The sequence below is a fragment of the Balaenoptera acutorostrata genome, chromosome 20, assembly GCF_949987535.1.
Source record: "Balaenoptera acutorostrata chromosome 20, mBalAcu1.1, whole genome shotgun sequence".
NCBI classification, from domain to species: domain Eukaryota; kingdom Metazoa; phylum Chordata; class Mammalia; order Artiodactyla; family Balaenopteridae; genus Balaenoptera; species Balaenoptera acutorostrata.
Genome location: NC_080083.1, coordinates 42060001 through 42082163, shown reverse-complemented (window position 1 = coordinate 42082163; position 22163 = coordinate 42060001). Strand labels below are relative to the sequence as shown.

The following is a 22163-nucleotide window of genomic DNA, read 5'->3' as shown; positions in this document are numbered from 1 at the left end:
ATAAAAAGTATTACAAGACTTTTACTTGAATTTCTTCTCTTTGACTTTTGAAGTATCTAGAATCCCCCAGATAATATTAAGGACGCTGGCCAAGGAAATTAGCCATGGAGGAGAGGGGGCAAGGGGGACAGACCTGGCCAAGAAATGCTGCTTGGGAAGCTGAAGGGCTGGGGGTGGGGTTTCCTTGGAAGGAGGACAATAGTTCCAAGTTGCAGGAAAGGGAACATCTGGCCCTGAGAAATGGGCGCTGGGGAAAGAAGTGGGGTGGAGGGGAAAGAAGTGGGGTGGAGGGGAAAGAGGAGCTGCCTCCTCCCCGGCGTTTCTGCGCATGTCAGTGCATGTCTGTGCTCAGGCTGGTCAGCTGCATTAGTTTGAAATCCCCACCACCCCTTCCTCCTACCCCAGCTCTCCCCTGTTCCAACCCTGACCCAGAGAGCAGAATGTGAGTTGGAGCCTGGAACACAAAGCCATGTAAGGTCTGTGGAAATCACTGCTGCCCTGCCTTAGGCCCGCCTCCCAACCCCAGCCCGCTCCGCCCCCCTCCCCAGCCTTCCCATGCTCTTCCCATCCTCAGTCTCCATTGCGTCGGAATACTGAGAACCTCAGCCAGAGTCTAGGAGCCACCAGTACAGGGAGCAAGAGAGACCCTCTTCTGCTGGCCTGAGAATACAAGTCTCCACTTTGGTTCAATCCTCTGTCTCTATGTTCATGGGACAATGAACCAGAAGACCACCCTGGTGCTCCTCGCTCTGGCTGTCATCACCATCTTTGCCCTGGTGTGTGTCTTACTAGCTGGCAGGGGAGGAGATGGTGGTGAACACAGCCTGCCTTCCCTCTGCCCCTCCGTATCACCAAGTGCCCAGCCCTGGACACACCCTGGCCAGAGCCAGCTGTTTGCAGACCTGAGCCGAGAAGAGCTGACGGCTGTGATGAGCTTTCTGACCCAGAAGCTGGGGCCAGGCCTGGTGGATGCAGCTCAAGCCAAACCGTCAGACAACTGCATCTTCTCGGTAGAGCTGCAGCTGCCCCCCAAGGCTGCAGCCCTGGCCCACCTGGACAGGGGGAGCCCCCCGCCTGCCCGGGAGGCACTGGCCATCGTCTTCTTTGGCGGACAAGCCCAGCCCAATGTGACTGAGCTGCTGGTGGGGCCGCTGCCGCACCCCTCCTACCTGCGGGATGTGACTGTGGAGCGTCACGGGGGCCCCCTGCCCTATCACCGACGCCCCGTGCTCATGCGAGAGTACCTGAACATAGACCAGATGATCTTCAACAGAGAGCTGCCCCAGGCTGCTGGTCTCCTCCACCACTGCTGCTTCTACAAGCACCAAGGAGGGAACCTGGTGACCATGACCACAGTCCCCCGTGGCTTGCAGTCAGGGGACAGGGCCACCTGGTTTGGCCTCTACTACAACATCTCAGGGGCTGGGTTCTTCCTGCACCCCATAGGCTTGGAGCTTCTGGTAGACCACAAGGCTCTGGACCCTGCTCGCTGGACCATCCAGAAGGTGTTCTTTCAAGGCCGCTACTATGAGAGTCTGGCCCATCTGGAGGAGCAGTTTGAGGCCGGCCTGGTGAATGTGGTGGTGATCCCAGACAACGGCACAGGTGGGTCCTGGTCCCTGAAGTCCCAGGCGCCTCCGGGTCCGGCTCCCCCTCTGCAGTTCCATCCCCAGGGCCCCCGCTTCAGTGTCCAGGGGAGTCAAGTGGCCTCCTCACTGTGGACTTTCTCCTTTGGCCTCGGAGCTTTCAGTGGCCCAAGGATCTTTGACATCCGATTCCAGGGAGAACGGCTGGCTTACGAGATCAGCCTCCAAGAGGCCTTGGCTGTCTATGGTGGAAATTCCCCAGCAGCAATGCTGACCCACTATATGGATGGCAGCTTTGGCATGGGCAAGTACTCCACGCCCCTGACCCGTGGGGTGGACTGCCCCTATCTGGCCACCTACGTGGACTGGCACGTCCTTTTGGAGTCCCAAGCCCCCAAGACACTACATGATGCCTTTTGTGTGTTTGAGCAGAACCAGGGCCTGCCCCTGAGGCGACACCACTCAGATTTTCATTCCCACTATTTTGGGGGCCTTTTGGAGACAGTGCTGGTCTTCAGATCTGTGTCGACCTTGCTCAACTACGACTACGTGTGGGATATGGTCTTCCACCCCAATGGGGCCATCGAAGTCAAATTCCACGCCACAGGCTACATCAGCTCAGCGTTCCTCTTTGGTGCTGCCCGAAGATACGGAAACCAGGTTGGGAAGCACACGCTGGGCACCGTCCACACCCACAGTGCCCACTACAAGGTGGATCTGGACGTGGGAGGTAAGACATCCTGGCGGAGGTCAGGATCCCGGATAGAGGGCTGAAGGGTTGTCTCTATTTGCTTTGGGGTTGATGGAGGTTTTCCAGGAAAGGAAGATCTGAGTATGAGTATATGTTTTGGAGTTTCATGCTTCCTCTTTTGCTGGATGGGAGAGAGTTGGCTGCTGAATTTTACTGAGATCTTAGCTCATTGGCTGGGTGCAGAGCTGCCACCCACCCTCCACATGACCTCATCAGAAAATCTTGGGAAACAGCTAAGCTCAGAGAAGAGGCAGGATCCAGGCTAAGGGTCCCCTTTGCCCTCTTCCCTCCCTGGCACTTATATGGGTCCCACTTCAGTGAGGCAGCCATTTGCTTTTCAGCTTATCTGTGTCTAGCCTGCAGTGTAGGTATTGGGGAGGATCTGTTTGCATTCTGCAGAGTCCCTGGCACCTGCAGGCCAATCGTGGAATGCCCCCGGGGTATGCATTTCCCTGGGAGGTGGACCTTTCTCCTCCCTGAGTTTCCATCTCTGGGCACAATACATTTAAGTGTGAGGGGTAGAGTGGATACTGTGGAATATTCCAGATAGTTCCTGCAGTTGGTGGTCACAGAGAGCCAAGGGTTACATGATGCCTCGGAGTCCTGGTCATTTCACTGTCGTTCCCCACATTGAGTTCATCACCAGACTTTTTTCTGCCTCTGAAATATCTCCAACCCCTCGCTTGGCCCTGCTGCCGATCCCCTGTGGGCGCCAGCCCTCTCTTTGCTGCTTCGACTCTTCTTCCTCTCAGATCCATGGTTCACCCTGCGCTCAGAGGAACCTACCAGCCCATGCCAGCCTGCTCCCTTACACGCTTCCCACTTTCCCCATCACCTATAGGATCCTGTCCACAGAAGGACCTACAAGGCCCTTCCCTTCAGAGGACAGCTACTGCCTGCCTTTCCCATTCTTCCCGTGCTGCTTAAGCCACACACCCGCCCATGTCACACCACATGTGACAGTCACGCTTCTTTGCTTTTGCTCCTGTTTTGCCCCTGCCTAGAATGCCCTGCCATGTTATCTCTGCTGGTGACATCCTCTAAGGCCAGGCTGAAAAGTGGCCCAGGAAGGCCTCTCTTCTTGCCTGGACCTGTGTTCCTCTAACCTTCAATCTTGAATGTGCTCCTCTCACACTACAGTCCCTTCAGGGCTTGGCCTCTCTGGGGCTTCTGTGAGAGCAGGAGGGTAAGGACGTTGTTTCATTCATCAGTGTGTCCCCAGCGCTGAGCACAGGCCTCTCCACTAATGAGTGTGAAAGGATGAAGGAATGAAATCCTTGAAGAAATATTTCACAGGTCAACAGGTTTGGCTGAAAGATTGGGACATCTTGGGGAGAGGGGAGAGAAGCAGGGGGCACACTCAGTCTGGCTTTCTCTTTGGCCCCCACTCTGAAGCCAGATAGGGGACAGAGTCCAGAGGGGGCAGAGCAGCTGCATGACCAGCCCTCCCTTTCCCCCCTTCCCCCCACCATCTCCGCTTCACCCTGGCAGGACTGGAGAACTGGGTCTGGGCTGAGGACATGGCTTTTGTCCCTACGGCGGTACCCTGGAGCCCCAAGCACCAGATACAGAGGCTGCAGGTGACCCGGAAGCTGCTGGAGACGGAGGAGCAGGCCGCGTTCCCCCTGGGAGGCCCCTCCCCTCGCTACCTGTACCTGGCCAGCAATCACAGCAACAAGTGGGGGCACCCGAGGGGTTACCGCATCCAGACAGTCAGCTTTGCTGGGGAGCCCCTGCCCCAGAACAGCTCCATGGAGAGAGCCGTCAGCTGGGCGAGGTGGGTGATGGGGTGCGGTATGTGTGTGGGGCGGGGGAGGGGATGAGAGTGGGAAGGGAGTATTGGGAGGGGCAATTGGGAACTCAGTTCAAACTGTACACGAGGTGAGTGAGTGAGGTAAGAGCTCAAAAAGGATTTCCTGGTTATCCAAAGGCCCACGGTGGATACATGGTCCTCTTGGAAGGCTAAAGCCCAGGTGGGAAAAGTCTTTTCTGTTTGGGGGGGGGGCATGTTGTGAAATGGCAAGGGATGAACAGGAGGACATGGAATGATGTTGGGCCACCCACCAGGGTGGCGTCAGAGTGACTGTGTGAACGAGATGGGAATGCTGAGGTCCATGGGCTCGGCTCCCTTCCGTGATGATCAGGCAGCAGGATGGGCTTAGTGACCATGGAGGCCTGACCAGAGCATCTCTAGGTACCAGCTGGCTGTGACCCAGCGGAAGGAGGCAGAGCCCCGCAGCAGCAGCATCTTCAATCAGAATGACCCCTGGGCCCCCACCGTGGACTTCGCTGACTTCATCAACAATGAGACCATAGCTGGAGAGGTCAGCTGGCTGTGGGAGGCTGAGGGAGGGGTTCGGGGACACAGAGATGAGCCCCACCTTCTCTCGGGGAGGTCCCTGAAAACCATCTCCTCAAGGATGGAGCTGACTCCTGCCTTCTGTGCTTTTGTGGATCTGATCATTACCTGCTGAGGGAATCTTCCCAAGCTGGAAGTTCATTTGCAGACAGTGGCCAAGGCTCCAGCCTATCCTCAAGACTCTACAGCTCTCTAAGTCTCAGCGTCGTGGACTGCGTCCTTTAAGGGCCCCAGGACTCAGGAGGGCTGGAAGTGACCAGGGAAGACCACATCTCTTATATCTAAAGCTTCTCTGTTGCTGGCTTGACCATTAAAGCATTAATTTCCAAGTTAATTTCTGCCTCCCAAACCCTGATCTTCCCTCCTCATCCTCCTTCTGTCAGAGTTTGGGAGCTCTCGTTGAGTCAGGGGAAAGGAGCTGAAGTTGCCCGTGGGTGTCATCATTCCTCTGGGGGTGTGTAGGCTGATGGTGATGTCATGGGGAATGTCAGAGATGGAGGGTGCAGGCTGGGATGGGGGGCAGGTGTTGCTCCGAATAGGAAATTGACCATTTATGCGTTGATTTCTGGACTAGTAGGAAAAACGTTTGAAGACTTAAAATCCTCTCGAGCAAAGGTGGGTGGCCAAAGTGAATCCTGGGAGAGGCGGACGTGTCCTTAGCAAAGCCAGACCTCATGATCCTCTTTCTTCGCCCCCATTAGGACTTGGTGGCCTGGGTGACAGCCGGTTTCCTGCACATCCCCCATGCAGAGGACATTCCCAACACAGTGACTGTGGGGAACAGCGTGGGCTTCTTCCTCCGACCCTACAACTTCTTTGACCAGGACCCCTCCTTCGATTCTGCTGACTCCGTCTACTTCCGGGAGGACCAGGATGCTGGGAGCTGTGAGGTCAACCGCCTGGCTTGCCTCCCCGAGGCTGCGGCCTGTGCCCCCCACCTCCCTGCCTTCTCCCACGCGGGCTTCTCCCACAACTAGGTGGATGGGGAATGTGGTTGGGACCCCAGTGCCAGGGAGTGTGGGGAGGGGAGGGGATGGGCACTGGGCAGGGCAGCCTATGTCTTTTCCCTCCTCACATCCCGGGAGTCCTCTTTCTCCCATCGTCCTCCCTTCCCTCCCCCTCCCTTCTGGGAGCATCCTGAGTCTGTGATGCCTGACACAGGGGGCTCTCAGCTCTGTTGACCCCAGACCTACTAAGTTCCTCTTGCAGAGAGGAAAGGAATGGCCAGCCAGGAGCTTGGAGTCATGGTTAAACTTTCCAGAAGACTCCTGTTTTTGGTGTTTTTTGTTTTGTTTCCTTTTATTTTTGCTTTCTGGGTTTCCCAAATCTTCTTAGCCATCCCAGGTTTCTCTTGAGACTCCTCAGTCCTCACTTGGGAGGTGAGGATGGGGGCTCTGCTATAGGGATAACCGCCAGGAGACCCTGGGGCAGGGTTCCTGCCAGGCCCGTGAATCTAGGAATCAAGCTGGAAGGGGCTCTTTGGCCCATGTTTCCACTCATCCTAGTCCTCCTTCTTTCTTTCTCCCCTCTTGCCTAGCCTCCTCCTGTTCCTACCTGTTCTTATGAAATCCTGGGATTTCCCTCCCAGCCCTGAGGGGATGTTACTCAGCCCTCATTTCTCACCTCTGGTCTCCTCTCCTGGTTCTAGACCTCTGGAAGTCTCAAAATGCAAGGGACGTCTAGTTTGAGAGGACAATCCCCGTCTGTGTCCCTGTGTCTGGGAGCTGCCCCTACCCCCAGTCCTGGGGCACAATGTGTTTCCCCACAGTTCTTTCTGCCCATTTGTGTAGGCCTGCCTTGCATTCTCTGGCAGAGGATGGTCATGGAGACAGCAGCAGCTCAAGTTAGCACTTTAGATGGCTTTGCGGGCGCAGTGGTAATGAGGAGTGGGCATTTTGTGCCAAGTCTGTGCGTGACCAGTGCCCTCTGTGCTCTGCAGTAGCCAATATGGGAGGCTGGGTGGGCACCAAGGATGAGAAGCAGGAAGACCAGGGACTCCAGTCATAGGGCCAGGGGTTCAATCACGTGTGAGCATGCAAATGAGCCAAGGCCTCTGGGGGTGGAGCCTCCCTGGCAGGCTGTCCCTGTGGAGGGGTGGGTGGGAGCAGTCTGGATTGGGGGTCCCTCTACAAATAGCCAGGGATGGGAAGCAGCAGAACTGTCGTCCCTAGAAGACTGATTAAATAAATTCTGATGCAGCCTTACAAAGCAATACTACACAGCTGTAAAACTAATTATATCTCTTTATAGGGAATAATCTTCCAATGAACAAGGAAAGGCACAGAAATGTGTATAGGGCACTTCCATTTGTGTTTTACAGGGAAGGATCATATAAATACACATTTTCATATCTTATAGATGCATATTCGGAAGACACGGGTAACACTGGTTGCCTCTGTGGAGGGGAACCAGGAAGTTGAGACAGAGGAGGGAGGAGACTTAGTACTATATACCCTTTTGTACATTTGAATTTTGAACCATGTGACTGTATTACCTATTCATTTATTATTATTCAAATAATAAATGGGCCCAAACAACACCTGGCTTCTTTTTTTAAACTGACTTGTCTTTTAGGAAGGGGTTGGAGTAGGGGGGAAGGGTAGAGTGAGTTAAGAGATAGCCCCAGGGACTCAATTTTCTCAAGTATTTGAGACCCAGAGAAATGGGTGTGGCCTCTGATAACTGCTTTGCCTCCTCTTGCCTGTACATCTCCAAGAAAATGTTAAACCTCAGTCAATGTCTCTTTTGCTCTCTTTCACTCCCTCTCCCTGTCTCTCTCTCTCTCTTAGAAGTGGGGGCAATGAGAAGCACTGGGGAGGGGTGACTTCTGCCTGCTGGAAGCCCAGGCCAGGCTAGGAGGTGAAATGCAGGAAACAGATTTCGGACGCTGCTCAGCTTCTGACCAGAGGGAAATCATATCCAGGGAGCACAGACAACACAGAAGTTTCTGCTACCTTCTGTCCTGCCCCAAGCCCAGGTTCACTTCTGGGTCAGTAGAACAGCGGATAGAGACGAGTTAGTGAGCTGGAGAGAGACTAGGTTCCAAAGAACAGGGAGAAAGACTTCAGTCAGGAGGGAGGGCCAGTGATGGCTGGATGAATTTATAACACAGGCTGGGGTGGAAGCCAGGGTGACAGAGGACAGAGAGAGATTGAGGACAAGGAGAGACTGAAGACTGAGACCGAGGAGAAAAAGGCGTGTTGTGGCCACCGTGGCTCTGATACCGAGTTTATGCTTCTACTTTTTCTGACCTGAGTAATTTCATTTCTCCATTACATGCTTATGATTTTGTCTCCACCTCCTTCTGGCTCCTGTTTATGGTCAGTTGCACAACAGTCAGTGTTGGAGGGAAAAGGAATAAAGGAATGCTGGTGTCCACCCCTCATCCCATCCTGTTTTTACAACATGACACTCACTGCCTTGAAACCCATCTCCAGACCAAGAGTGTGAGTGTTTGCAAGCGGTGAGTGTGCGTGTGAGTGTGTGTGAATGCTCGCTCACAAGCTTTGATCTGAAAAAGGGACTGTGGTGTGCCTCTCAGTCACATCATGGAGATGACATGGAGATGACAACCCTGGCCCAGGCGTCAGTGGACATGTAGATCGTGAGCTCATCAGCCCAGCTGGGGTCAGGAGGGCTGCAAGGTGGACCTCCAGCCCCCTACTCCACCCGCTCTCTTCCTAAACCCCTGAGGCTGGCTGGATTGTTAGCCTCAGACTTCTGGTCAAGCCATAGGAGGGAATAGTAACCCAGGATGTCAGGTTCTGAAAGAACTGGTGTCTCCAAGGCCAAGATCTTTAGGGCTTGGGCCCATTGCCCTAAGCGGAGCTGGACAAGGGGACGCCTGAGGCTTAGGTCAGGGGCATAACTGGGACTTCCAGGAATGTAGACATGGGACGCCCCTGTGAGGAGCTCAAGATGTGCTCGCCTGCCTCTGCTCTCCTCCGGTAGCCCCCGGGAAGGGCTCCCTCTGAGGGTGCAGGAGAAGGATTCCTACATGCATTCAACAAAGATTTCCCCAGTGCCTCCTACATGCCAGGTACCTTGGAAGGCACTAGGATACGTTATGGAATAAGATGCACAATGTCTACCCTCAGGGACGAGAGGGGCCAGTAAAGGGTCCATTGCATCAGGGAATTTTCCAGGGGAGGTAGGAGGAGGACATAGCAGGGGCTCCTAACCTGGACTTAGGGATTGGGGAAGGCTTCCTGAGGGACCTGATGTCTAAGCTGATCCTGGCAGAGGAGTAGTAGTTGGCCGAGGGAGAAGGAAGAGAGCGGAGATAAGGTTCCAGGAAGAGGGAACAGCATGTTCAGAGGCCAGGAGGTGACAAAGTGGCCCCATCCAAGTACCCAAGTTCATTGACATGTGTGTGGGCTGTGAGCAGAGCCTGGAGGGTCAAGCAGGGGGCAGAGGAGGCAGGGCCTTGCAAGCCACAGTTACCATAAGGAAAATGGGGAGCCATGGAAGGATTCTAAGCAAGGGAGTGACAGGGTCAGTGTTACCTTTGAGGACATTGCCTCTGGCCCAGATACAAAGAATAGAGTTGACAGAAGGCTTAGGCACAGGGAGGTGGGTCAGGGGGAAGAAATGATGGTGGCCTGAATTCTGGGTGAGGCTGGGGGAGGACTCCTGTGAGAATGTGGCCCAAGGAATCCCTGTTTGCAGAGTGACCGGATCAGAACCCCATCCTGGATAACCCCCTCCCACCTCCCAACTTCTGCTGAGATCACAGGGAAAGTAAGAAAGGATGCCTGGTCACTGACTCTGGTCCTTGCTTCTGTGCAGCCCCTGACCTCCTGAACGGAGGAACATTGCTATTTTTTTTTTGGCCTGCGGGATTTAGTTCCCCTGCAGCAGAAGCACGGAATCTTAACCACTGGACCGCCAGGGAAGTCCCCTGTATGTCATTCTTCTGAGGAAAGTCTCCCACCATCCCAAGTCACCCAGTGCAACCTTTGTGTCCTTGTGTCACCTAAGAGGCTGTGCCCTTTCTCACTCATCCACCCAATCAGACACCGAGTCCTGTCAACTCCACCCGCCACATCGCTCAGACCCCTCCCTTCCTCTCTGTCTTCAAGGTCACTGGCCTCATCCTGGCCCTTTGTTTCCTGTCCAGTGTCCTCCCCCCTGTCTGTCCCACACCCGAGCCCCACTGCACACTGGAGCCAGAGCCATGTCCCCAGAATGCAGGTCAGAGTGCAGTGACCTGGGTGTCCGGGATGGTCCCGCTGGCCGCACAGGGCCTCTGGGGCAGCAGCCCGACTCAGGCACCACATCCCGGGGCCCAGTCCTCAGCCTGTGGGCTGGGGGGTGCGCTCCGGCTCCCAGGGATAAACGCATCTTCAGCACATTCACAGAGGCAGGGGCCAAGATGGTCCAAATGAAAATAAGACCTAGTGGGGGGAGCAGGACGTGTGGTCCTGTCTCCTGAGTAATTCTCCAAAAGGGACACCTTTTCAACACGTTTTTAGGGTGTTTGACATGATGATTGTGAAGCCTAGGATGAAAAGATATCAGAGGAAGCGATGTGACAGTGAGACACTTAGGGAAGGTGGGCAGAGGGGACACCTTCTTCTGTACCATTTCCCCCAGCAGGCAAGGCAAAGGCTCTCCCTCCCACTCCCTGATCATTACCCACCTCCCATAGGAGAGCCTGGGGATGCTCCACCAGAGTGGACTTTCTTGACCTGTGCTTGGTAGCATGGGTCGGGACATAAAACATTAGCCGTCCTTGTAAAGGTGTGTTCTTAGCTGGGAGGTAAGACCAGCACTTATGAAAGGGCCCAGAATGAAGTTCCCAGGCTGGAAATGCCTGCCTTGTGGCCAGGGCTGGGTTTGACCCTAGATTCTGCTCCCCCTTATTATAAAGTCCACATGGCCCATTTCAAATTGAGACAGGCTGGGACCTGGGACCCTTTACCGGAGTACTTGCACTTGCACCTGGATAAATGCTTCCTGGAGCTACAGAACACAAAGATACTACAAGGGACTAAAAATACCTGCATGCGTGGGCAATCGGGGCAATTATGAACCATAAGATACAAAAAAGCCACAAACCAACTGCCACTTCTGAGGTGCCGGGAGCAAAAGCAGGGTACTGGGCATGACCCCTGCACACAGCACCACCAAGGGGGTGGGCAAAACACCTCAGCCACCCCTCGGGCCCGACCCACTGATCTGCCCCCAACCTCACCCTCACCCTCACCCTCACCCTCAACCCACATAAGGAACCAACCCAACCTCCACAGAGAGCAAACAAGGGAACTTGTGTTTGTTTGTTTTTAATTAATTAATTAATTTATTTTTGGCTGCATTGGGTCTTCGTTGCTGCGCGCGGGTTTTCTCTAGTTGCGGCCAGCAGGGGCTACTCTTCGTTGCGGTGCGTGGGCTTCTCATGGCGGTAGCTTCTCTGGTTGTGGAGTATGGGCTCTAGGAGTGTGGGCTCAGTAGTTGTGGCGCACGGGCTTAGTTGCTCTGCGGCATGTGGGATCTTCCTGGACCAGGGCTCAAACCCGTGTCCCCTGCATTGGCAGGCGGATTCTCAACCACTGCGCCACCATGGAAGTCCTGGGAACTTGTGTTTTGTTCTTACTCCTTCCTGCTGCAGCAAGAGTCCCAGTAAAGCCTTGCCTGAATTCCTCCTCTGGCTTCTTATCAATTCTATTGATTAAAGAGTCCAAGGACACGGGTCAGTAATAAAATGACCCCTTATGTGGAATTCCCATATCAAAATAGAGCTGGTTGCATAACCAGATGATATTTGGAGAATCTGACCTTTCTGGTGTTGATTTCCCTGGTTTCACATGTTCTGAGATTTCTCACTGTCTTCCCGCAATTACTACTTTGCTTAGACACACACCTCACAAGGCTTCCTGACCTGACCTCTTCTGCCTGCCCCCCTCCCGTCCCCACCTCACACCCCATAAGCTGGCCTTGGCCATTCCCTGCCCAGGCCCAGGCTGTTTCAACTTTCTGTACCTTTGCACCTTCTGTTCCCTTCGGCTGGAATGCCCTGTGCAGTCTCCTGCAGGCACACGCACTCTGTCTACAAGGTTGGTCTAACATGGCTTCCTGGGGAAGTGCTCCTGGACATGTCCAGGTTGCAAAGGATTCTCCTCCAGGCTCACGAGGGATGCATGTCCTCTCTCCGGATCCCTCAGTCTCTCCTAGCTCCCCTCAGGACCTGGTTGCACAGAGGATGGCAGTCTCCCACACATCACCTGCCCAAGAATGGAGGCAAATTTGCTCTCTGCCTCTGCAATATTTTGGAGGCGGGTTTCCCGGAAATGAGGGTTGTGGGCAGCTAGGTTATGTTCACAGCCAGTTTCCAGGCACCCTGACCTCTGCCGTGCTCCATCAGTCCTGCTCAAGTGGGGAGGGATCTCTGTTACACTGAAACTCCCCACTCCCTCCAACTTTGGACTGGCTCCACAACCCCCCCATGCTCCCCTCCAGTGATTTAGGGTGCTCAGGGCCTCCAAGATGTTGACCTGGCTCAGCCCTTCAGCCCCCCCAGCTCCTCCCAGGTGCTTTATGTTCTCAGCATGACTCTCCAGTCTCCTGTGGGTGCCAGTAGGATTCTGGTTGATGGGGGAGCCGTAGACTGTGATGAGGGCTTTGTCAGCTAGAGGACGGAAGGAGGGAATCCGGCTGGAGGGGTGTGCACAGGTGAGTTTTGCTTGCGGCCTTGTAGCCAGGAGAAAGGCTGCATCAGGAGAGTGGAGGAAGAGCCCAAGGACAGTCCCTTTCTGTCCCTGTCACTTCTTCCGCTTGCCTCTCTCCAGCTGTATCTCCCAAACTGATCCCTCCCCCACTTCGTTCCCCAACCTTGAACCTGTGTGTTTGTTTTGGAAAAGGAGGACAGAGGCTTACATGGGCCACTTAAAGTCCACGTTCCTACATCAGCCCCACCTCCCGAGCCTGGCCTGACCCCTGCCTGATTCCCCCAACCTCCACCCCCTGCCAACCTTCTGCCCTTGGCTGCTTGTCTTGAATGTACCCATCGTGCCATTGCCCAGAAGCCCCACCCAGAGCCAGGAACCTCCAGAGACTGAAAGGGGCATCCTGCACCCCGGTCCTGTCTATCTGTCTGTCTTTCTATCTTGCATTCCGATTCAAGAGCCTGGAGGCAGCCAGGAGCTTTAGCTATGGCTGTCTTTATTCTTTCATCCCTGTGGAGTGTTCTGGTGATGGGCATGGGTGAAGGTGGTGCTGGGAGTGAGGAAGGAGTTGGGAAGGAGTGTCATCCTGGCCTGCCTCCCTTCTGCCCCTCCGGATCTCCCAGTGCCCAGCCCTGGACACAGCCTGGCCAAAGCCAGCTGTTTGCAGACCTGAGCCGAGAAGAGCTGACGGCTGTGATGAGCTTTCTGACCCAGGAGCTGGGGCCAGGCCTGGTGGATGCAGCTCAGGCCAGACCCTCAGACAACTGCATCTTCTCGGTAGAGCTGGAGCTGCCCCCCAAGGCTGCAGCCCTGGCCCACCTGGACAGGGGGAGCCCCCCGCCTGCCCGGGAGGCACTGGCCATCGTCTTCTTTGGTGGACAAGCCCAGCCCAATGTGACTGAGCTGCTGGTGGGGCCCTGCTGCACCCCTCCTACCTGCAAGATGTGACTGTGGAGCATCACGGGGGCTCCCTGCCCTATCACCGACGCCCCATGCTCATGCGAGAGTACCTGAACATAGACCAGATGATCTTCAACAGAAAGCTGCCCCAGGCTGCTGGTCTCCTCCACCACTGCTGCTTCTACAAACTCCAAGGACAGAACCTGATGACGATGAACTCAGCCCCCCGTGGTTTGCAATCAGGGGACAGGGCCACCTGGTTTGGCCTCTACTACAACATCTCAGGGGCTGGGTTCTTCCTGCACCCCATAGGCTTGGAGCTTCTGGTAGACTACAAGGCTCTGGACCCTGCTCGCTGGACCATCCAGAAAGTGTTCTTTCAAGGCCGCTACTATGAGAGTCTGGCCCATCTGGAGGAGCAGTTTGAGGCCGGCCTGGTGAATGTGGTGGTGATCCCAGACAACGGCACAGGTGGGTCCTGGTCCCTGAAGTCCCAGGCGCCTCCGGGTCCGGCTCCCCCTCTGCAGTTCCATCCCCAGGGCCCCCGCTTCAGTGTCCAGGGGAGTCAAGTGGCCTCCTCACTGTGGACTTTCTCCTTTGGCCTCGGAGCTTTCAGTGGCCCAAGGATCTCTGACATCCGATTCCAGGGAGAACGGCTGGCTTACGAGATCAGCCTCCAAGAGGCCTTGGCTGTCTATGGTGGAAATTCCCCAGCAGCAATGCTGACCCACTATATGGATGGCAGCTTTGGCATGGGCAAGTACTCCACGCCCCTGACCCGTGGGGTGGACTGCCCCTATCTGGCCACCTACGTGGACTGGCACGTCCTTTTGGAGTCCCAAGCCCCCAAGACACTACATGATGCCTTTTGTGTGTTTGAGCAGAACCAGGGCCTGCCCCTGAGGCGACACCACTCAGATTTTCATTCCCACTATTTTGGGGGCCTTTTGGAGACAGTGCTGGTCTTCAGATCTGTGTCGACCTTGCTCAACTACGACTATGTGTGGGATATGGTCTTCCACCCCAATGGGGCCATCGAAGTCAAATTCCACGCCACAGGCTACATCAGCTCAGCGTTCCTCATTGGTGCTGCCCGAAGATACGGAAACCAGGTTGGGAAGCACACGCTGGGCATGGTCCACACCCACAGTGCCCACTACAAGGTGGATCTGGACGCGGGAGGTAAGACATCCTGGCGGAGGCCAGGATTCCAGTAGAGGGGGCTGAAGTCTCCATGCCTAGATTTAAAAATTGTCATTGAAACATTAAAAATGTAAAAGTATAAGAAGTAAATGTGAAAGTCATCAAACTCCTCAGAGATTTTCACCCTTAGATGGTTATTCTCTCATGTTTAAAAAAAGTCTTTCCTTTTTTAAAATCGTGCATCTGCAATCTAGAATATATTACAGTGTATACTATGTATATATGATATACTGATATACATATTTAGGATTTTACCACCAAATTTCAATCATAATGTACATATATTTTGTCACTTCTAATTTCTCACATAACAACATATTACACTCACTCAAGCAACAAATATTTACCAAATGCATATTTGTGCCAAGCACTGCACTAAAACAATGTAACAAAAGAAACAACATCCCTGCTCTCAGTAGGCTTATGTTGTGATGGAGGAGTGGAGAGAACGTGGAGGGCTCCTGGAAAGTGTGAGAGAAACATTTTTTTTTTATTGAAGTTTACTTGACTTAACAATGTTGTGTTAATTTCTGCTGTACAGCAAAGTGATTCAGTTATTCATATATATATTCTTTTTCATATTCTTTTCCATTATGATTTTTTTAATTAATTAATTAATTAATTTTGGGGGGCTGCTTTGGGTCTTCGTTGCTGTGTGCGGGCTTTCTCTAGTTGTTGCAAGCTGGGGCCACTCTTCGTTGCAGTGCGCAGGCTTCTCATTGCGGTGGCTTCTCTTGTTGCTGAGCACGGGCTCTAGGCACACGGGCTTCAGTAGTTGTAGCACGTGGGCTCTGCTGCACAGGCTCAGTAGTTGTGGTGCACGGGCTTTGTTGCTCCGCGGCCTGTGGGATCTTCCCGGACCAGGGCTCAAACCCATGTCCCCTGCATTGGCAGGCGGATTCTTAACCACTGCGCCACCAGGGAAGTCCTCCATTAAGATTTATCACAGGATTTTGAATACAGTTCCCTGTGCTATCCAGTAGGACCTTGTTGTATATCCATTCTATATATAATAGTTTGCATCTGCTAACCTCACACTCCCAATCCATCCCTCCCCCCGGCAACCACAAGTCTGTTCTCTATATCTGTAAGTCTGTTTCTGTTTCATAGATATGTTCATTTGTGTTGCACTTTAGATTCCACATATAAGTGATATCATATGGTATTTACCTTTCTCTTTCTGACTCACTTCACTTAGTATGATAATCACTAGGTCCATTCATGTTGCTATAATGGCATTATTTCATTCTTTTTTATGGCTGAGTAGTATTCCATGTGTGTTTATGTATATGTACATATATATATATGTATGTATGTGTATACCACATCTTCTTAATCTAATCGTCTGTTGATGGACACTTAGGTTGCTTCCAGGTTTTGGCTATTGTAAATAGTACCGCTCTGAACACAGGGATGCATGTATCTTTTTGAATTACGGTTTTGTCCGGCTATACACCCAGGAGTGGAATTTCTGGAACATATGGCAACTCTATTTTTAGTTTTTTAAGGAACCTCCATACTGTTTTCCACAGTGGCTGCACCAATTTACATTCCCACCAACAATGTAAAAGGGTTCCCTTTTCTCCACACCTGAGAGAAATATTTTTATACTTAACCTCTCTGTATCTCAGTTTACTCAAGTGTAAAAATGGTGTAACAGTGCATTCCTCATAGGACTGTTGTGAGAATTAATGATGACTATTTAAAAACATTTTTTTCTTTTGAAATAACTTTAGACTTACAGAAAAGTTGCAGACATTATATAGAGTTCTCATATGCCCGTCACAAGCTCCCCCTAATGTTAACATCTTGCATAACCACAGGACAATCACAACCAGGAAATTAACATTGTTACAATACTATAAACTACAGACTTTATGAGAATTTCATCAGTTCTTTACTGATTTCCTTTCTCTGTTCCGGGATCTAAACCAGCAACCCACATTGCACTTAGATGTCCTATCTCCTTATGGTCTCCTCCAATCTGGCATTTCTTTAGGTTTTCCTTGTCTTCCAGGAACTGACACTTTAGAAGATACTAGTCAATCATTTTGTAGCATGTCTTTCAATTTGGGTTTCTCTGATATTTTCTCATGATTGGGTTGAGCTTGTGTTTTTGTTTCTGTGGAGGTTTTTTTGGTAAGAAAACCACAGAAATGACTTTATACCCTTCTCAGAGCATCATATCAAGGGGTATTTGATGTCCATATGTCTTATTACCAGTGATACTGGCCTCAAGCACGTGGTTAAGGTGGTGTTTTCCAGCTTACTCCATTGCAAAAGTTACTGTTTTTCCATTTTCAATTAAGAAATATTGGGGGGAAAGTTTTGATGCTATGCAAATATACTATTTCTTTTCATCTCAAACTCTTTCTTCTCAAACTCTTGCCCACGAATTTTAGCATCTATTGGTGGATTTTTCCTGCAACAATTATTATTGCTGTGTCATTTACATTTTTTCCTCTTATTCTTTATACATTTATTAGTTGGAATTCTCCGTTAAGAAAGTGTTATCCCTCCTTTTTACTTTATTTATGTATGTAATTATTTATTCATAACTGTATGGACTCATGGATATTTTATTCTAAGGGTTATAACCCCACACTATCATTTATTTCGTTCCTTAAATTGTTTCAGCTTTGGCCATTGGGAGAGCCTTCAGGTTGGTTCCTGTATCTTGCTGACATGCCTCCATCCTTTTTTGAGCACTTCTTTACTTTCTGGCACCGCAAGATGTTCCAGTTCCATCTTGTATTTTCCCTGCTCCAGCCCTGAAATCAACCACTTCTCCAAGAATCTCTGGTTCCTTTTATTGGAGAATAGTATTTAGAAACCAAGATCTGGGTACCAGGTGTGCTCATTATTACTGGGATGTCATTGCTTTTAGGCTCTCTCATCGGACTTAGCTAGAAAATATATGTATGTATTCTAACTGACGCACACATCTCTCTTTATCTCTACATCTAAGCTATGGCAACTCTTAAAGCACTTGGAACGGTGCCTGACACACACACAAAGAAGTATTAGCTATTATTGTTATTATTATCCACATGAGCCTGCTTGTGTGGATGTACCGGAAAGGGAACTCTTGGCCTTTAATTGTCATCTACAAGTAGAAACTGTGGAGTGTGGCCTAGGAGCAGTAATTCACAAAGGGAAACTGAGGGTTTGCTTAATCAGTCTCTGCTCTCTTTGATCTTTGGAAGGTATGGAGGGAGCTTCTGGCATGTTTTGGTTTACTGCTCTTTGGTCTCAGATCACTTAAGTTGAGTCCTAATATGGAACCTAGTTGGACTCCAATAAAATCATTCAAAACTCCAAATATTCAGGCAACAGACTGTGTCTTTGGCCTTGCCCCTTATTCCTTGCCAATCCCCAAGCAATAGAAAACACCGCTAAGCTCCAGCAGTGTTGGGCCTGGGGTCTGACTCTCCTTCCCTCTGACCTGCATGTCTGCTGTCCATGTGTGATGGAGCCCCTTTGTGTTGGTTTCCTCTGGGTACTGATGTGTAGGCAGTGTAGAGCCAGACTGAGACCTGGGTCCCCGGCACTGCCATGAAACTAACCACGTGCCCTTGGTGACAAACCGGGGCACATTATTTAAATTCTCTAAGCCTCAGTTGTCCCATCTGTAAAATGGGGACAATTATAGTTCCTCCTTCATCAGGTTGTTGTGCAAGTAAAGCATCAATCCATGCAAAGCCCTCAACACACTGCCTGTGCAGAGCTCCTCCAAGTTCAACAAATATGAGCTACTGCTGTGATTATTTTCATGAGAAGGCGGTTCTAGTGATGCCAGAGGGCTTCAGATATGAGGTGCAGACCCTTGCCTCAGGTCAGAAAGAACCTGGCCCTGCACGTTGCCTGCTAGACTGCTCCAACCTCAGGTAAACCACCCTCCCTTCAGCTCCTCAGAGGGGGAAGGTCAGTGGAAGCCCAGTCACAAGGCATCTGGGATTATTACCAGAGATGATATCAAGAAGAAAGACCTTCTCCAAATCTCTGGATCAGGGACATCTTGGGGAGAGGGGAGGGAAGAGGGGGCACACTCAGTCTGGCTTTCTCTTTGGCCCCCACTCTGAAGCCAGGTGGGAACAGAGTCCAGAGGGGGCGGAGCAGCTGCATGACCAGACCTCCCTTCCCCGCTTCCCCCCACCATCTCCGCTTCACCCTGGCAGGACTGGAGAACTGGGTCTGGGCTGAGGACATGGCTTTTGTCCCTACGGCGGTACCCTGGAGCCCCAAGCACCAGATACAGAGGCTGCAGGTGACCCGGAAGCTGCTGGAGATGGAGGAGCAGGCCACCTCCCCCCTGGGAGGTCCCTCCCCTCGCTATCTGTACCTGGCCAGCAATCACAGCAACAAGTGGGGGCACCCGAGGGGCTACCGCATCCAGACAGTCAACTTTGCTGGGGAGGCCCTGCCCCAGAACAGCTCCATGGAGAGAGCCTTCAGCTGGGCGAGGTGGGTGATGGGGTGTCAGAGAGGCACTGGGGGAGGCGGACTGTACAAAAGGCTCCATGTTGCTGGGAACACAGGTTCCCCCACCTCCCATGGGTGTGTGTACATATACACACTCACGATCACACATTCACACACACATTCCTGCAGCCACAATCTTAGGCCGCTCAAAATGAAGCCTCCTGCGTGGATGAATGAATGGAAAGATACGTGCTGAATCAAATATGACAAAATGCTCCAGGTAGAATCTAGGATGTGGGTATGTGGGTGTTCACTAGACTATTCTTTTAACTTTTCTGTATGTTTAAAATGTTCACAATCAAGGTTGGAGGGGAAAACAAAGAGAGGAGCACAGATCTGAGGGAATATTCCCTAAAATGCAGGCACATGAGATACTGAAATTCACCTAAGATGGGAATCAGGCCATGTCTGTGCATATGCATCTAGGTCCAGACTCCCATCTGCATGGATGCGTGAGCGACAGTCCCACCTGAAGTCTGAACAATGGGCCGGTAGATGTCTGAGATACGGGATATTGAGCAAATGCGGGAACTTTGTGTGAGAGAGAGAGAGAGGGAAGTGGACAGAGAACGATACAGAGACTGGACAACGTAAGACCTTTATGCTCCTTTCCCCTTTGTGTCCTCTCTTCAGTGCAGCTTCAGGCAGCAGGATGAGTCGATGACCTTGTGGGTCTAATCCAAATCCCCTGCAGGTGCCAGCTGGCTGTGACCCAGCGGAAGGAGGAGGAGCCCAGAAGCATCAGCATCTATAACTTGAATGACCCCTGGACCCCCACCCTGGACTTCACTGACTTCATCAGCAATGAGACCATTGCTGGGCAGGTGAGTTGAGAGGGAGGAGGTGGGCACGAGGGGGGAGGCATGGGGAGCAAAGATGAGCCTCTCACTCTCTCCCAGGCCAGATTCCTCCAGGGGTCTTTAGAGCCCACTAAGGAAGAAAGCGCTATGATTTCACATTTTTCCTGGGCTGCTGAACTCAGTCCTCCCATACAAGGCCACTGGGGGAGGCAGACGTGTCCTTAGCAAAGCCAGACCTCATGATCCTCTTTCTTCACCCCCATTAGGACTTGGTGGCCTGGGTGACAGCCGGTTTCCTGCACATGCCCCATGCAGAGGACATTCCCAACACAGTGACTGTGGAGAACGGCATGGGCTTCTTCCTCTGACCCTACAACTTTTTTGACCAGGACCCCTCCATCGATTCTGCTGACTCTGTCTACTTCCGGGAGGACCAGGATGCTGGGAGCTGTGAGGTCAACCGCCTGGCTTGCCTCCCCGAGGCTGCGGCCTGTGCCCCCCACCTCCCTGCCTTCTCCCACGCGGGCTTCTCCCACAGCTAGGTGGTTCCTGGGATGGGGAATGTGGCTGGGACCCCAGGGCCAGGGAGTGCGGGGAGGGGAGGGTATGGGCACTGGATGGGGCCGCCCTCCCTTCCCTCCCCCTCCCTGCTGGGAGCATCCTGAGTCTGTGATGCCTGACACAGGGGGTTCTCAGCTTTGTTGACCCCAAACCTCCTGGGTTCCTGTCGCAGAGAAGAGAGAAATGGCCAGCCGGGAGTCTAAAGTGATGGCCATACTTTTCCCAGAAGACTCCTGGTTTTTTTTGTTTTTTTTTTTAATAAATTTATTTATTTATTTATTTTATTTATGGCTGTGTCGGGTCTTCATTTCTGTGCGAGGGCTTTCTCCAGTTGCGGCAAGCGGGGGCCACTCTTCATCGCGGTGCGCGGGCCTCTCACTGTCACGGCCTCTCCTGTTGCGGAGCACAGGCTCCAGACACGCAGGCTCAGTAGTTGTGACTCACGGGCTTAGTTGCTCCACGGCATGTGGGATCTTCCCAGACCAGGGCTCGAACCCGTGTCCCCTGCATTGGCAGGCAGATTCTCAACCACTGCACCACCAGGGAAGCCCCTGTTTTTTTAATCTTATTTTTTAAATGAGATGTAATTCATATACCATAAAATTCACCCTTTTAACATGTACAGTTTAATGGGTTTTAATATATTCATAAAGTTGTGCAACCATGACTACTATCTAATTCCAGAACAATTTCATCACCCCAGAAAAAAACTCCAAAATCTGTTAGCAGTCACTTCCTATTTCCCTCCAACCCATTCCCATTTCTAGGTAACCATTAACCTTTCTGTCACTACAGCTTTGCCTAGATTCTGGAAATTTCATATAAATATATTCATACAATAAGTGGTCTTTTGTGGTTGGCTTCTTTCACTCAGTGTAGCGTTTTTGAGGGACATCCATGTTGTAGCATGAATCAGTACTTCATTCCTTTATGGCCGAATAATATTCCATTGTATGGATAGACCATATTTTGTTTCCACTCTTTGGTTGTTACGGATAGTGCTGCTATGAACATCTGTGTACAAGTTTTCATGTGGACAAATGCCTTCATTTCTCTTGGGTATATACCTGGGAGCCGAATTGCTGGGTCATATGGTAATCTATGTTTAACGTCTTGAGGAGCTGCCAGACACCATTCCAAAGTAACTGTACCATTTCCTTTCTTTCTTTTTTTTTTTTTTTTTTTGCATAACATAACATAAAACTTAAACTTTTATGCAACATACTTATACACAACCTAAAATGTACCATTTGGCCGTTTTAAAATGTACAATTCAGTTACCTTAAGTACATTCAGAAGCTTTCTTGGGCCTCCCCAGCTCCTCCTTTGCCCTGGGTCTTGAATATGAAGGTGAGGCATCTAGAGACTAGCTGTTCTCTGGAGCCCCAGGACAGGATCCCCACTAGGCCTGTGTCCCAGATCTTCAGCAGGTGTTTCCCTCAATTCCCTGTCACCCTAGCTTTCTCCTTCTCTCTTCTTTCTTCTCCTCCTCCTTCCCCTCCTCTTGCTACTTCAGCTTTTACTCCCCGGTATTTCCCTCTGAGGTCCTGGGGGGAAGTCTCTGCTGCCTCAGGTCCTATAATCCCCCACCCCAAATCCCCTCAGTTTTGGTGTCCTCCTCTGTCCCTGGGATGGGGAAGCCTTAGGCATGCAGGGCACTGTGGAGCCAGGTGTGTCCCAGTGGGACAGTCCCCACCTAGTCAGGCGACAGCCTCCAGGGCCTCACATCCCTGCTGCCCCTCCTGGGGTGTGGACTTTGGATGGCTATAAATAAGAACTGGGACATTTTCCAGAAAGGAGTGTGGGAGCAGGAGTAGGGTGGGGAGGAGGTAGACCTCAAAGACCGAGTTTTCTCAG

The 22163-nt window shown here is 51.8% G+C and overlaps 2 protein-coding genes across 2 annotated transcripts; both read left to right on the top strand.

Moving 5' to 3' along the window:
* The first annotated feature begins 576 nt into the window (after positions 1-576).
* Positions 577-7235, top strand: LOC103001659 (membrane primary amine oxidase). The gene is made up of 4 exons (XM_007177723.2): positions 577-2316; positions 3829-4114; positions 4532-4661; positions 5398-7235. The coding sequence occupies exons 1-4, from the start codon at positions 717-719 to the stop codon at positions 5671-5673; spliced, it is 2292 nt and encodes a 763-aa protein (XP_007177785.2). The 5' UTR covers positions 577-716; the 3' UTR covers positions 5674-7235.
* Positions 7236-12846: 5611 nt separating this feature from the next.
* Positions 12847-20356, top strand: LOC103001918 (primary amine oxidase, liver isozyme-like). Its single transcript, XM_028165347.2, is given in 5 exon segments — positions 12847-13279; positions 13282-14442; positions 18642-18927; positions 19640-19769; positions 20012-20356. Coding segments are annotated over 5 exon segments (2286 nt in total). The 3' UTR covers positions 20288-20356.
* Positions 20357-22163: the final 1807 nt, after the last annotated feature.